The sequence below is a fragment of the Talpa occidentalis genome, unplaced genomic scaffold, assembly GCF_014898055.3.
Source record: "Talpa occidentalis isolate TD23 unplaced genomic scaffold, MPIMG_talOcc4v2.1 talOcc4.3, whole genome shotgun sequence".
NCBI lineage: Eukaryota > Metazoa > Chordata > Mammalia > Eulipotyphla > Talpidae > Talpa > Talpa occidentalis.
The window spans coordinates 135,358,617-135,374,544 of NW_023603184.1; the positions used below are offsets into that span (position 1 = coordinate 135,358,617).

Below are 15,928 nucleotides of genomic sequence, written 5' to 3' on the forward strand. Positions count from 1 at the left end.
CTTCATTTCTGGAGCCAACAGATTTCTATCTAAGGTCTACCGTTTAATTTTATGTTAGTTATTCGTGAGTTAAGTCCTGAGGCCCATCCTACCTCGGTTTCAGTATCTCAGACATAACTGGCTCTTTCTTGCCTGCGAGCAGCTGTCTTTGCCTTTGCATCCAGCTCAGAACCCTGCTCCCTCTGCTCTCCGCCTCCTCTCCCCCTGCAGGCCTCAGCTTCAATGGCTCCCCCTGGGGAGACCTTTCCTGACCACTCTGAAACAACTCTTGCTTTCATTTCTGTTTAAATCTTTCAAGCATTTATCATTTACCTTATCTTTTCCTTTTTTGGAAATGTTTTGTCTGCCTCCCCAACCAGACCGTAGCTTTATGAAGAAAGGGTTACATCTTTGGGTTGTTATTCACTGTTTTGACCCCAGCACCTTTACACAGTGTGTGGTCCATTATAGGTCCTGGGATTATAGTTAAATGAATACATAAGTGGATGGATGAATAAAGTAGAATTTGGAATGCAGCAGGAATAGGAAAATACAATTTCACAGGTCCAAAAAAATGGGAGTAGGAATTCCAGGCAGGTGCTTTTGGCAAAGGACATACAAGCTGTCCCCAGAAAATGTCAGATTCGAGAGAGGCTTGTAAAGCAATCACAGCCACCCAAACCAGTTAGATGCTCAGAGAAACCTCACACCGAACTACAGATTGATGTGGAAATGATATACGGGAGTTTCTATCTTTATAGCACATTTGGAGTTTTGTGCGGGGAGGCGGGCTAGGGGGAGGCAGACAAGAGGAGAAAAACTGAACTGTCAGACTCAAGGCAATTAAGTCCATCAGAATGGAACAACCGCTAAGGAAGGTGAATTTCTTGGCTTATAAACCATTACATAGCTCCTCTGTGCTTTGGGTATGCAAATGCCTTTGCTGACTGGCAGCACCCGAGGAGGGAACACCTCCTTATCCACCTATCCACCCAAAGTCTTGCTTTTGCTCCCATATCTTATCACACCACCCTAGGTGTAATTAGCTTGAGCAATGACATGCCCTTGAGGTGGCTGTCAAAAGCTCCCTTCCCAAAGTCCTCTCCAGGGAAGCTGAGCCAGAGGGAAGAGGGAAGCCCAGAATTTACATCACTGGCAAGAAAGCTCTAGGGACAAAGACTTGCATCTGTCCTAGGTGCCCAGACCTACTTGCAAGCAAGGGCAAGCTTGCAACTACTGTTTGCATGCTTGATTAATGTTTCAAAAGCTTCCCACATGGGAATAGAGGTGTCCTGTGTCAGCCTGCCCTCTGTACATCTAATATAAGGCCCAGCTAATATCTCTGGGCTTCTGTTTTTTTAACACTGAAGGGAGGAGATGGATGCTGTCCTGGACCCTCCTAGATTTCACTCTGTGAGTCAAGGAAAAAAGAAAAAAGCTATCTCTAGAAATGTATAATAATACTGCAGTTGTACTTTGAGGACCCCAGAAAACAGAAGGTGGGAAGTGAGAGTCAGAATGGACAGAAATGTTTCACACAGCCCTTGACCTTGAGGACCCAGAGTCCAGGACAAGCGAGGAAGAGGGGGTGTTGCAGAATCATAAAGGATGTGATTTAACCAAGAATGGCAAATTCACAGTTTGGACCATTTTGTAAATCCAGCTGTTTTGTGCCTATATTTTACAGTAAACTTGTTATAGAGCAACCCCGATATTAAACGGGTTCCTGGCTGTGGGTCCTCACCCGCGCGCTTTAACGGGACTTATGAATACTCTACTACAGACACACGCAAAAGGGTTAATAAAAGGTTTATTTACAAGAGAAAAGGAAATAAGGAAAATGTACAACTCAGGGAGAAAATAGGGAAATAAAGTCTTTAATGCGTCCTACCCGATCCGACGACCTGGAAACCCAAAGTCACTCTCAGAGCTGGCCGGACGCTGCGAGCTGGCCGAGAGCCCAAAAATGGAGAGAGCCCCAAAGCCCACGTGTCTGCCTTTTGTATCCACCTGGCTGCTTAACCCCACCCTCAGGTCCCAGCCACCTTCCCTTTGGTGGTGATGGGATTTGGAGTTCCCAGTGTCTTTGGCTTTGACCTGGGGTGGGGGTGGAGTCCACAAAGCCTGTATGGAATTTGCTTTGGGACATCCTTTTCCCCCTAACAAACTCTCAGCTAAATATTCTAAGGAAGGAAGGCTGGAAGTCCTCTGATCTGAATTAGGAGTCAGGGTTCTTTGGACACAAGAAACAGAGATAGCTTTGGTCAAATTAAGTTACTCCTCTCCTACCAAAAAAAGGTGCCCCCCCCCCTTCCAAAAAAAGACAGGGACAGGGGAATCCTGGAAAGATGAACAGCAAGAACTAAGGAACAGTCTCCATTAAAGCCACCACGGGGCTGCAGGAGCTCAACTGATGCCCTCCCCCCTGCTATCACATCTCTAAAGATCAAATTCCCAGGAGACAGTGCGACTGTCTCCACTTGTGTCCTGTCTACCGCTTTGCCAGAGGGCAAGACCCCTTGATTACACTCCCCCCAAGAATGCCTGAAATGAGGGAGGGGTACTGAGTGCACTTACACAACAGACAGAATAGCCCACCTCACACCTAGGCTGTATATAGGGACCACCATTGTATACGTGGTGTGTTTTTTTTTTAAAGATTTATTTATTTATGCATACAATAACTGGGGTACAGGCCAGAGGTGTGGGGGTGAGAGGATTCACCAGAGACAGAATGGGGAACAGAACAGGCCGACTGACTGAAATACACTACTGAAGGGAGCAGTGAGCAAGTCAGGAGAGGTCTGCTGCACCATGTGGGCAGCTCCCTGGCTAGGGATCGAACTCGTGCTGCAGTGGCTGCAGACAGCTTCATAGGTTGCGTCTTAACCCTTTGGGCCACCAGGGAGGCCCCTATGTGGTGTGTTATTGATTAAATGTTATGTGTACTTAACTGTACAGAAAAAATTTCAAGCTTTGCATGTAGTAAAACCTCAATAGAAGATGCTATTGACAAAGTGATATCTAATTAGTTTATTTTCCAGAGTTGATTATTTTTACCAAATTGCTATTTTATTTTCCCATTCTTAGCCTTTTAAAATGTTAGAGTTAAAAAGGTAATCCCATCAACTCCAGACCTACAAAACTGGGATTCAGGGGACTCTAGGATTCCAGACCTAAGGTCCACATGCCCTCTTAGCATATATCAGGGGGCAGCATATCATTTTACAGGCGAGATGACAGAGCCCAATAAAGTAAAGTGGCTGTCATATGAATCAGTGGCAGAGGTAGGTGAAGTGCTTAGTATCCAGCCTTTTTTTTTTTTAATTAGCAAATATACTCACTGCTGGGGAACAGGAAGGGTAAGGAAAGGAGTTCTCTTTTGTTTGTAGTCACACTATACAGTGGGGAATGGGTTTTGGTGCGAAGAAATGAAAGTGGTAAGATTTACCTCAAATAAAGGCAGTATTGGTCTCCCATCTGCTCAGGATTTCACAGTTCACTAAGCACACCCCCACACGCCTCCCCCCTGCCATTATCTGGCTTTGCTCCTCCCCATAACATGGATATTTACCAAAGTGTATTGTTTTCTATCTTAACTCTACCCATGAGGAAATTGAGGCACAGTCACAATTTACGTGGCCAAAAAAAGTTGAGATTTCAAGTCTCTCCAATTATAAAACATGACTTAAGTACTATAAGACAGGGCAATGGTTTTGTCATTAAAAATAAATGACTGCTTCAAAAATCACAAAAACTCCATAACTCAAATTATTCAGAAAAATATGGATTAAAAAACAGAAGCATGTATCTCATTTTTACCCCATTCCTGAACAATTTGTGAGTTTTGGGGTTTTCTTCCTAGACCTTTTTTATGCATTTACAGGTAAGGCTTATTTTGTAGATTTTGTGCTTTCTTATTCTTAGCATTGTGTCTTGGCTATTTTTCCAAATCCTTAAGCAGATCTACCTCTGTTTTTAATAAGCCATGTTTGAAAATAGAATTGCAACATTTATGTGAACACTGATTAAAACAGGGTCTTCCCCAGGAAAAGGGGAGGTTCAAGGTTCCCTGCCCCATCCAGGGGAGGGTAGACCTGAGCAGGGAGAAGAAGCTGGAGAGGAGACTGGGGAAGGAAGAAGAAGGACTGGGAGCAAGGAGGCAACCTGGAGGAGGCACATGGAGCAGAGAGACATATGAAGAAGCTGCACTTGCTTTTTGGTCCTGGACTGCTTGAAACAGATGTGGGTGAGAGACCCGTGGGGAACAATGGCAGCTTTGATTTTGATTTTGCTCTTTTCCTTTCAGATTTGTCAGGCTATTTTTGATCCTTTTCTGTGGGTCCCCATGAGAAGGTGCTTTAGACTTGTGGCAGGCCTTCAGGCCTCAGAGGCCCTGCTTTGGGCCAACCCTGTTTATCTGGTCATTTACCCACAAGGGATGGGTAACTTTGGTTGCTTGATTTGGAAACTATTTTCTTCCCCATTCTTTCCCTTTTCATCTACATGAAAGTGTGGACTCTGACAATGTCACTACTAATTCTCTCTCTAGAACAGGACCTTCTGAATCACAAGTAGACTAACAAGGCTTATCTCTGTTTTCCCTACTGCAAAATGGAGATAAGAATAAAGTGTGTTTTAGGGTTGTAGTGAAGATTAAATTGAGACATTTAATTAAAAGATCAGCACAACGACTGATGAAGAGGAGGACCATTGTGATGCTAATTCTCCTTCGGTTTGGGAAGGGTGGCAATGGGACATTGGGTGGGGCTTAAATTGCAAAGTTATCATTACTAGACCGGCTGACAGCGGGTGGGGGTTATTTTCTATTATATTAAGAGTAACTAAAGCTGCCTGACTGTGACGGATGCCCCCTAGAGGTAGCTACGACAGCGAAACTCCGTTTCTGGAAACTAACCAACCCGGCTTTCATGGTGAACTACATGCGCTCACGTGGGGAACTACAATTCCCAGAGTGCACCACTCCCACCACGCCTCGCCACACCTTGCTCTTAATTGCCGCCATGCTCCTGGCGCAAACTACAAATCCCAGAAGACCTTGCAGCGCAGCTTCTCGCTCCCAGCTTATCACGCCCACCATTTTTTAAGCTAACTGCCGCTGCGTCGCCCGCTGGGAAATGTAGTTCCTTGGCGACGGGTCCCCAAACCTAGCCTCCCTACTGCAGGCGCTGCCTTAAGGCGCGCGAACAGGCCGCGTCGGATACCTGCTCGTAACGTCCCACACGGAAGAGAAATCTGAGTCGGGAGGGCTCGGGAGACGCGCCTGGGTTCGTGGGCCTCCCTGAACTGGGGCTCGCGTTCTAGAGCTCAGCGGGTGAGAAAGCAGAGTGGGAGGAAGGAGGCGCTGGCTCCAGATGTCCCCCTGGAGGAGCCGCGGGAAGGGTGACTCCCAGGGATGGAGAGGGCGTGGCCGTCCCCCCCCCCCCCCCCCCCGCCGGACCCCTGGGGCGCGTCCGCCCTTGGGTGGGGCAGAGGTCCCTGCAGAGACAGCAAGTGGGGAGTCCGTGTGTTGGGATCACTTTATGGTTGGGGGCTGGTCTGCGGGGCTTCAAACCATGGCCGCGCCTGCCCTGGCCTGCAGGAGCAGTGCCTGCACCAGGCCGTGGACCTGCAGAGTTTAGGGGTGCAGCAGCACCTACTTGGAAGGTTAGGCAGGGGAGTGTCGCACAGGGAGCCCAGGGGTTTCAGCTGTGCCCCGGGAACAAAGCCCGCCCCTGTGCATGGAAGAGTGGAGGGCCTCTGGGGGTGAATGTTTTGTGGAGCTATGGTGGAGGGAGTCCCAGCTGGAGGGAAACCTTGACCGCCTTGCGCCCCTTTCAGGCCAAAACGGTGAAGCTGGAGTACGCCCTGTGTCCTCTTTGAAAGCTTTATGGGGCATCACCCTGGGTGGAGGCTGCTGAGTCTGATCCAAGCCAGAGAAGTTGGTATCCAACTCCCTGGTTCTAGAATGCTGTAAAACTGATTCGGCCCATGGAAAAATGCCCCGAGTAAATTGATTGGGGAGAGGGGGACAATGGGGCGCAAAAAACAATGTATATAACCTAGCTTGTAATAAAATCATATTTATTTCCCCAAATTCATGGCCAGAGGAACAGAACCATGCTGTGCTCTTAGCAGTGATTATGATCGAATGATGAGGTGGCAGATTGATTTTACTCCTCCTGTCTTTATGTGGCCTGTGAATTTGTACAGTAAGCTTGGATTATTTTTTTAATCTTTTTCTGTGTCACTTTTTGCTCCCTGGTGGTGCTATTCTAAAGGCAGGCAGTAAGGCCAGATGCTCTGTGGCATACACTTGACCACTGCAGACTGAAATAACGGGAGTGAATTTGAGGGGTGAATTTAGTGTGCAGTCTGTGAGCCTAATGCTTTTTTCCTTCTTCCAGGTTGAAAAGAGGCTGTTTTAACACGTGTCAAAGCATGGTATGTGGTTATTTTGGTCTCTGTCACTCTAATCCATTATCCTTTCCAGTATGAAATATTGCCCGTCTCGTCTGATGGATTTAGGTTATATTTTTTAAGTTCCTTAGGATCTAATAACTCACATTGGGGTGAGTGGGGATTGAGGGAAAAAATTATTGCAGCTGAAATCTCTTTTTAGTTTTGGGTTTTATCCAGCTTTGCTTTTTGCCACTATGTTGGGGTCATTTTATTAGCATATGTTCCATAATTGTGTGTGTGTGTTTTGTTACAAAAGAAACTTTAATATATCCTTTGGGTGTTCTCCCTGTACATTTCCTGCAACAAAATTTGTTAAAAATCAAGGTAGGAGCAGGAAAAAATAATTTTTAATGTTCATTTTCATTTTTATTTAAGTATCATTGCTTTATGTCTAGTTAATTTTTTGACAGTATAGGATTTCTCCCCTCAGGTGTGGGTACCGTAACTCTCCGACATTTAATGTTTATTTCATTTTTTTTTTCCTTTCTCAGTTTCTGCCAAGTTTCCATTTAAAGATTGATATTCTTCCATAAACATTTTCCCATTAAAATGTCCTTGCCTCTAACAGACGAGCAGAAGAAAAAGATTGAAGAGAATCGACAAAAGGCTCTAGCCCTTAGAGCCGCAAAATTATTAGTAGAGCAGCATCAGAGCCCAGCCTCGGCCTCCTCTGTTGCTGCCATAGCTTCCCAGACAAAGCAGGGACCGTCCCAAAATCTCCCCAGGGGTTCTTTTAAGCCAGTGAAACATGGTGTCTTTCCCAAGCAACAGAACCCCAGTAGTTCATCTAAAGGGGACCAAAGCCCTCATAATTCCCACAGTTTTCATCTCAGCATGCCAGAGCAGGCAAAGGAGATATGGAAGAGGCAAGAAGAGATACCCACAGCCGGCCCAAGCCACAGCCTATCAAGTCAAGTGAGTCTCACTGCCATCTCCCCTTCCTCAGCACAAAGTCCTCCAGAGGTCTCCAAGCGACAGATCTTAGGTGACAAGTTAAGTCAAGGTCATCCTCACGCTTCACATGAGACCAAGTTGACGCCCTTTGTTAATACAACTCCAGAGCCTCTGGCCAAAACCAAGATATTACAGGAAACACCAGCTTCTTCCTCTAGACAGCCTCCCAGGGATCCTGAATTAGAGACCAAGACATCAACACCGTCCACCTCAGGCTGGAACATTTCTAACATCCATTATAATTCAGGGACTGTGACGCCCAGAACAGAAGGAAGATCCCAAAAGGAGGGGAAATGCATAAGGAAGGGAGATCGTTTCCAGGTAGTGATCGGATACAATGCAGAACTCATTGCTGTGTTTAAGAGTCTGCCCAGCAGAAGTTACGGTAATGAATCTTTAGTCTTGTTCTTTCGATTTTTTTTTTTTTTTTCCTATTTCTGGAGTCTCTTAATCTAACAGTTTGTCATAAATATGAAGAAGGTGCTTTGGCACATTCTGTCCATCCAGTAGTTAGAAATTTTTCTATTTTAGCTCATGTTTCCTTTTGTAATAGATGTTCCTTCAAACAGCTGCCAGATTTGGGGCCTGCCACATGGCCATATGGAGAATGGAGGAATGTTTACTGAGAGGCCAGTTCCTCTGCCAGGAGCTTTATATGCACTGTAGCACTTAAGCCTAACAATAATTTTTTGTGATAAGTAGATGTTAATTACTTCCATTTTTGGATGAGGAACATGCTCAGTAAGGTAAAGTAATGTGCTCAGGTTGGTTCATTTGGAAAGGAAGAGCCAGGCACAGCTAGCTCTGTAACACCCAGAGCACATGCTCCTTCTCATGCCTCATGACCTGACTTCCCTGGGTATCAACCCGCTTAGGTGAGGCCCAGAACACCCCAAGGCCTGACTGGAATTCCACTATGTAGAATAAAAGTACTATCGTTATTTATATTTGCTCTTTGTTTTCACAGGGATTTGGAAATCATAGGGGTTTGTCAGCAATTTTGGACTTAGCATTCATTCATTCGTCAAACAAGCTTTAACTGAATGTCCAAATACATATTATAACTATAGTCAGTAGCCTCATTGCGAGCAGACCAAGTACTTCTCTGTTTCATTTTAGATCCTGCCACCAAGACGTGGAACTTCAGCATGACTGACTACAGCACCCTGAGTAAGTAGGTGTGTCCTCGCCCCTCACATCGTCAGGAGACACTGGTGTTAAAAAGTCCTCTGGAGTGACAGATGTGGTATCTAGCTTATGGTTCAGAGGACTTTTATGGCACCCCTCACTGCCGCCCCTTCTCACCATGGCCAGTATCTAGGGTCACTGGCAATATTAATGGAGCCCACTACTGTTATAAATTGCTTTGAATTGTTTTCTTTTGGTATCATTTTCATTTGGCCCCAGTTTTTTCAGTATTCAAGCTGTAAGGAAACCTTTGTCCATAAACTTTTGCAGTCTCACTTATTAGTTAGGGTAGATTCCCAAAGTTGAGTGATTATGATCATTTTCCAGAGTTCTTTCTGTGTTTTGCCCAATTATTTTTCAAATTTGAGTTCTCTTTATACTTCATGCAGGCATCTTTATTCAGTAGTTTTGTCTTTAGATTCAGTTCGTGTCTTCCACAGTTTAGCTATTCATCCACGAATGCTTCAGTGATACATAAAATCAGGTTCCAGAATGTGCATTTGTGGCCTGTAGGCCTGTGTCTGCTTCCTTTTTGCCCAGACAGTAGGCACGTAGAAAGAAAGATAGGTGCGTGGGCCACGTGTGTTGGCTTTGATGGTTTCTCTCACACAGCAATAGAAATGATATGGTGGGTTTACTCATCCTGGTGAGATCCCTCTTTCTCCTCTTAGTTTCTTTTGAGTTCTAGGTTTTTCAGTTTGAAAACTTAAGCAGCAGAAGTGTTCAGAAATACTAAAATTCCAGAAGCCCCAACGAAAATACCCCTGCAAGCCTTCCCAGTATCACCATGCCTTTTCTCCCCTACTTGCCCTTGGAATTCCTCCTGCCCCTGTCCCTCCCACCTGCCTGAGTACCCTGGGGCCTTGAGAAAGTCTACTGGGTTATCACCTCTGCCCTTTTTTCCTTCTTCCTTCCCTCCCTCCTTCTTTCCTCATAATATAGGATTTCTCCCCTCAGGAGCAGTCATGATTTTCCCACCACCAAAGTGTCCCCAGTCCTTCACCACCTTCCACTGTTCTTTCTTCCCACCTTATTCTCTTCTCTTTCCCCACTCCCTCCTGGCTGTCTCAGGTCTGCTTTTGAGGGTCAGTCTTACAGCGTGTCTTTGTCTTAACCTTTGTACAATAGCCAAGATATGGAAATAACCCAAATGTACCAGAACAGATGAGTGGATTAAGAAGATGTGGTATAGACACTCAGTGGAATACTACTCAGCCATCAAAAAGATAAACTCATGCCATTTGCGCAACATAGATGGAGCTGGAAGGGATTATGCTAAATGAATTAAGCCAGAAAGAAAACAATAAATACGGGATAGTTGCGCTTACATATGGAATCTAGAGAAACCTCTGTCCTTTTCTTTCTTGGCAGTGGAAGCAGCCCAGCGCCTCCCCACAGTCACACTGGAGCCTCTTGGAGAGGCCAGCAGCAGCACAGTAGCTCAGTCATGCCTGCCTCCTGCTGCCTCCCTTGACTTTGTCGAAGGGCGGTGCCTGCTCATCTCCAGGGCCCGCTTTGAGGCAGATATCAGGGGTTCAGAAGACCTGATCACACTGTTTAAACAGATGGATTCCAGAAACTACGGTAATCAGCTTCTTTTTTTTTTTTTTTTTTTAAGATTTATTTATTTATACAAGAACTGGGGTATAGGCTAGAGGCACAGGAGGGTGAGAGAATTCACCAGAGACAGAGCGGGGAACAGAATGGGCAGACAACCGAAAACACTGCTGAGGGGAGCAGCGGGCGAGACAGGAGAGGTCTGTCGCGCCATGTGGGTATCTCCCTGACCAGCCAGGAATCAAACCCGTGCTGCAGAGGCTGTGGACAGCTTCACAGTGTTGCGCTCAACCTGCTGTGACACTGGGGAGGCCCAGCTTCTGTCTTCTTCCCAGGATGTGTAATAGCTTATGACCTCAAGAGAAGTTATTCAGAAATGACTTTCTCAGTAGAACCTTTCTGACCTGCTCCTCTCACTGTAGAAACTGATGCCTAAATTGTTCAGATAGGGAACACTTGATGGGACCTGTTTTGTCCTTCTAGGTCTCCCAAAGAGATAAGCCCATGATTTTCCCCAGACACCTGGTCAGTGTCATCCTGGTAGAAGCAGGTAAATTCCTGCAGCAACCTTTTAAACCCCGGCTGGACTTGAAAAGCAGCTGGTTGCATAAAAATAAATGCCATTCTGTAGAGTAAGATGGTGGTTTTCAAACATCTGTGCATGCATCAGAACCACCTGCAGGGCTCAGTGAGGCCCAGGTTGCTGGGCCCACTTGGGAGTTAACACTGATGCCCGTCTCCTGCCCAGAGATACTGACTGACTTTGAGGTGGGGCCTGGCCTTTGGTATTTCTGAAAGTTTTCAGGAAGTCTAATAATCAGATAAGATGCAAAATTGCTGGCCAAAGCAGAGCAATTTTGCTTTATTTTTTGTGAGGTTTTTCAAAATCCACCCGGTTGGGTTAAGGGGCAGAGCTGGCTATAGAATTCTGAACTCCTGGATTTCATTCTCAGCTCAGGCCATGTTGTTTTACAAAACAATGTAGCTTTTATGGATCAGTACTTTCCAGTTCTTGCAATGATTTTAGTCTTTTCCTTAGACAAATAGAAAGTAAACCTTTGAAGTCTTATGTCTATGAGACCTCATGTCTAACTCCATTGTGGAAAAAGTTCATGTAGAGTTACGTGTTCTGTGAGTGCTTTGCCAGGGCTGGGGCTCCTTCAGGAGGAGGTGATGCTGTCTGGCACTTGTCCCTTGAGGGGACAGAGTTTTACCTGGCGACCAGCAGGGTTTGGGGGAGGTGTGCCAGACTCAGCCTGAAGCCTGGGATGAGCCACTCACATAGTCCTTAGTTTTTTGCCTTCTCAGCCCTAAGATGTTTGACCCCTGTCTGGAGTACCCATGGCGGGGAAAGGAAGGATTGGGGTCAAAATAAGGTGGCTGTAATTGTATGGGGAATATAAAAATAAAATTAAAAAACAAAACAAAAAAGGAAACACAGGATCCCTGTGTCTCCTGAAATCACCCTCCTGATGCAGTTTGCTGTTTTGGGAATATAAATAGTTGAAAAACTAAAATTGTATACCCAGTCCTGCCCATTCCAGACACCTCAAAACCAAGCTTGGATTGTTTTCGCCACAGCTCAATTTATGGGCTTTCACATTTGCTGCTCTGCCTCTGCCACGCTCCAGCCATTACCAGGAAATGTCACCCACACTCTGCCCACAGCGAGAAAAATCTGTCTGATTTTGACCTTTCTATCAGAGTCCTCTTAGGCCACCTTACTCTCTCCCTGAAGCTCATACCTGTGTCCATGGTGCTCTTTGCCCCAGCCACCTTGCTTGCTCTCTGACCAGATGTGGAGAATTTGCTTTTAGTGCCCAGGAAACATTTGGATTGAACCTTTCTTGATTTTCTCAGAAAGTGAGAAAACCTCTCAGTCATTAGCCAGTGTTGGGCAGGGAGACACTCACCCTCACCCTTCTTCATTAATACCGGTCATATGTGCCCACATACTAGTCAGCAGGTGGTAGAACAACAATAGAATAATTTATAATTACTTTTTTGGGTGTGCTCACTGTTTGCCAGCACACTTTTAGAAGCATTAGACATTTAAATGCCATGTAATCCTCACAAGTACCCGAGGCAGGGGCTGCAGTTGCCTCATTTTCAGCTGTGGAAACTGAGGCACAGAGAAGTTACAGAACTTGCCCAAAGTGACACGGCCAGAAAGTGGCAGAATTCATATTTGTGAGCTGGCCGTTTGACTGAAATCTGTGAAAACGTCTAGGGCAGGTACTCTCTGGATTTCTGTGTCACAGTGCCATGCACAAGACCAGCCATGTCAGCCCACATGCTAGAGGTTTTGAGACCAGAGAGTGAGGGTGATGGTGTAGCTGGGTATCTTATTTATTTATTTGTTTCTTATCATTATAGATGTCAAGACCAGGAAGTGGAACTTTCTCTTGGAAGAACACAACAAACTGAGTAAGATACACACCTTGCTTGTTTTATAGCACGCTATTAAGCTTTATTAATCTGCCCTAAATTGGACATGTTTTAAGATTCTGCCTCTACTGTGGTATCTTCCCAGGCTGGTGTAGGAAACAAGAAAAGGTGAGGGTGTTTTCTGGCACTGTGCCCACATCTGCTGAGGTGCAGCTTTATAACAGCCTAAAAACCCAGGGCCTCTAATTCCATCGGGGTGAAACGGGGCCAGTCAGGTTCCCAAGGTTTGTGAAACTGTCCCGTTATCATAAAAGTACGTGAACTTTGGGAGTCAGAAATGAGCAAGGGTTGCTTAGTTTAAATGGAAGCTGCTAAGAACAGGCTCCCAATTTAGTTTTGAGACCAAATGGCCCACGAAGGTAGGAGGTTCTCCGTGGTTATGGGCTGAGTTCTGCCAGGTGCTGAAGCCTGGGACAAGGTACTTCAGCGTTTTGTGAGCACTTTTGAGACTGATCAAGGGACGGGACATGTGTACAGATGGAATTACAAGAAGAAGAGGCCAGTTTTGGCTTATCATTTTCCTCCTCTGTGTCCTGCTGGGGTGGGGCAGTAAGTTCTAATATGCCTGAGAAAAGGCAACATGGTCATATCTAGAATGCCAGTCTACTATGCACCTCCCAGGCTATCACAGTTCTACAGTGGGCAGCACCTAACACAACTTACATTCCTCCTTCGTGACCCCCTGAGCCTGCTAGCCAGTGGGAGCCATCACCTGTTGATACCAGTTAGGCCAGGAGAGACATGGGAAGCTCCAAGTCCTTGGCCATCTTACCCATCCACAGGCTGGGGCTTTAAGGAAGAGGGGAAAGCTGGGTGTCCACCCTCTGTCTCCTTATGTGACATCAGGTAGGTAATTCAACATGCTGACCTCCTTTGCCCCTTCAATAAAAAAAGTGATCTTTTAATCCATATCTTTCCTACTGACAGAAATTAAATATAAAGGAAGAGCCTTTGAGTCCTTCAGGAAAGACCGATGCAAACCACAAGGCTAAGTGTGAATGATGTGCTACTTCTCAGCAAACTGGCAGAGCCAGAAAGGGGTACTGACTTGATCTGAACACTCCCCTGCTTCTTGAAACTTTGGCCAAAGCTGGATTTTTCATGAGGGATAGGAGTGAATTTTTCCCTCTCACTTCTTTGTTTTTCCAATACAGAAGGATATAAGTATGTTAGCCTTAAAGGGTTTGACTTGTGTGGAATGACAAAAAGCAGGATACAGTATCGGCAGGTAAATGTCATGTGGAAAACCATGCCTTGCAACTCTCCGCATTAAATAATGCTTTCAAATCTTTGGGTGCCACAGACCCCCTGAAATATCTGAAGAAAACCTGGATTATTTACCCAGAAAAATGCACGTAATGGCCACACATAAAATGTTGCATTGGATATTAGTAATTCCATGGGTCTTAAGAATTCTAGACTTAGAACCAGGATGGCTGTTGTCCATGCTCTCTCATCATTAGTGTTTTGTGGAAGAAAAGACTGATTCTCCTCATTTCCTAGATTAGGATCCCAGCTTGGACCCAGAAAAAGGAAACAGTACTTATCAGGAGCATTGCAGGAACACAATAAAAGTCAGTGGCATAAAAATGTCTAAAATTGGGCCTCCCCGGTGGCACAGCGCTTGAGCGCTGGGTTACGAAGCTGCCCACAGCCTCTGCGGCGCCGGTTCGTTCCCCGGCTGCCGGGCGAGGGCCCCACATGACACGCAGACCTCTCCTGCCGCCCGCTGCTCCCCTCAGCAGTGTATTTCCTCGGTCTGCCTGTTCTGTTCCCCACTCTGGCTCTGGTGAATTCTCTCACCCTCCTGCGCTTCTGACTGTACCCATAGTGCTTGTATAAGTAAATAAATAAATCTTTTTTTAAAAAAAAATAGCAACCCTTAAAAAAAAAGTCTAAAATTGCCATGCCACCTTGAGTTTGGAACGTCACCCATTAGGAGCGAGGTATAGACTGCAGGACAGTGCTGTGCCCGGCATAGTTCTGGTCCCATCTTTAACAGCCCATAAACCTGGGGTATCTGCACGCCCCTTCTTCCTCATGTGTGAAATTAGATTATTGACCTATGATCCGTGTGTGTGAGACTAATTGAGGAATGACTGTTTGACTTGGTTGTATGATGGCTCAGTGAGGATGAGGTGACAATTATCTTCTCCAGGTAAGGTGAGTCTAAGCGCTTTCCTCCTCTCTTCTCTAATTGACTCGAGGCCTTCTGCCACAGTGAAGTTGGCATAAGGCCTTTTGTTTTCCTCTGACTGTCCCGGTCCAGAAGGGCTCTGCATCCCCCTCAGCGATCTTGCCTTGCTAGCTGCTATTTGAAAACATTAGCCTCTCTCTGCCGGGCGGCTCAGTAGCATTCTGCCAAAGAGTTACTGTACAGAACTGACTTCGAGATGACTCATGAAGCCAGACAGCACATTCCTGTCATCCCCCAGCACAGGGAGAAGACAACAGTGACAGTCGTTGACAGCGAATGGGGATTTTCTTAGAAACACACCCAGTTGGCTGAGCTAGCAGCATAGGATTTTAGAGTCAGTAGCTGTTAGAGCAGGCTTGGTTTTTCCCTCTTGAACAGCTGAAAGAATATAATGCTTACCGAGCACCACATTTCACACCAGCTGGATCATCAGCCCTTTCTTAGCTTTTCATCAGCTATTGGGGTTTTGAGGATTGCTAGGATTGAAACGAAAATGGTTTCTGAAGGCACATGGAGTGCTCAGTCTCCTGAAGTGTGTAGAAATCAGCATGCTCAGATTTAATTTGGAGGCATAAAATGTATTTCTATCCATATGGACAGTCTCTTTTATATGAAAGCCGTCAACCTTACCTAATTTCCAATCATGGAGATTCTGTTCATGCACATTGTTTCCAGAAATATCTGGTGCATAGATTTAGAGAAGGCTGGGAATGACTCAGCCCTCCATAGTTCCATCAGGATTTGCACTCTGAGCCGATTGATTGTTTGGAATACCTTGTGAGGACAGTCAGTACACGGTCATATAGAACAGAGAACGAGCAATCTTAGATCATCAAATAATTTTGAGTAGAAATGAAATATACCGAGTTTCCTTGCTTGGTTCCCTTTACTGGATTCCTGAAGACAGTCAGCCCCTTGGTGGGTTACTAGGAGTCACCCAAGGTGTCCCTGAAAAGGGACAGGATATAGAGCGCTTGAAGATCTATAAACAGTGGTGACTTTCAGAGGACACTGATAAAAGGGAAGGCTGCCTTGGAAGCTGCACCCCTAGGATAGTGTCTGTGATTAGTTGTTCAATAATTGTGCCACCAGGGATCTCTCGCTCTATCATCTTCAATTTTTTTATTTTTAACTTGTCTTCTC

At 45.6% G+C, this 15,928-nt stretch overlaps 1 protein-coding gene across 4 annotated transcripts in view; it reads left to right on the forward strand.

Annotated features, from left to right (window-relative positions):
- SMARCAL1 (SWI/SNF related, matrix associated, actin dependent regulator of chromatin, subfamily a like 1) overlaps positions 1-15,928 on the forward strand; it is a 74,968-nt gene that overhangs the window by 23,491 nt on the left and 35,549 nt on the right. For 2 of the 4 annotated variants that reach the window (XM_037524009.2, XM_037524011.2), the window contains exons 1-6: positions 5,102-5,314; positions 6,387-6,423; positions 6,933-7,780; positions 8,515-8,565; positions 9,955-10,167; positions 12,517-12,567. In XM_037524009.2, coding sequence (XP_037379906.1) covers positions 6,991-7,780; positions 8,515-8,565; positions 9,955-10,167; positions 12,517-12,567 — 1,105 coding nt within the window. In that variant the 5' untranslated portion in view covers positions 5,102-5,314; positions 6,387-6,423; positions 6,933-6,990. Of the gene's footprint in view, positions 1-5,101; positions 5,315-5,496; positions 6,192-6,386; positions 6,424-6,932; positions 7,781-8,514; positions 8,566-9,954; positions 10,168-12,516; positions 12,568-15,928 lie in introns of those variants that run through there. The other 2 variants (XM_037524010.2, XM_054700070.1) reach the window with 2 other exon arrangements.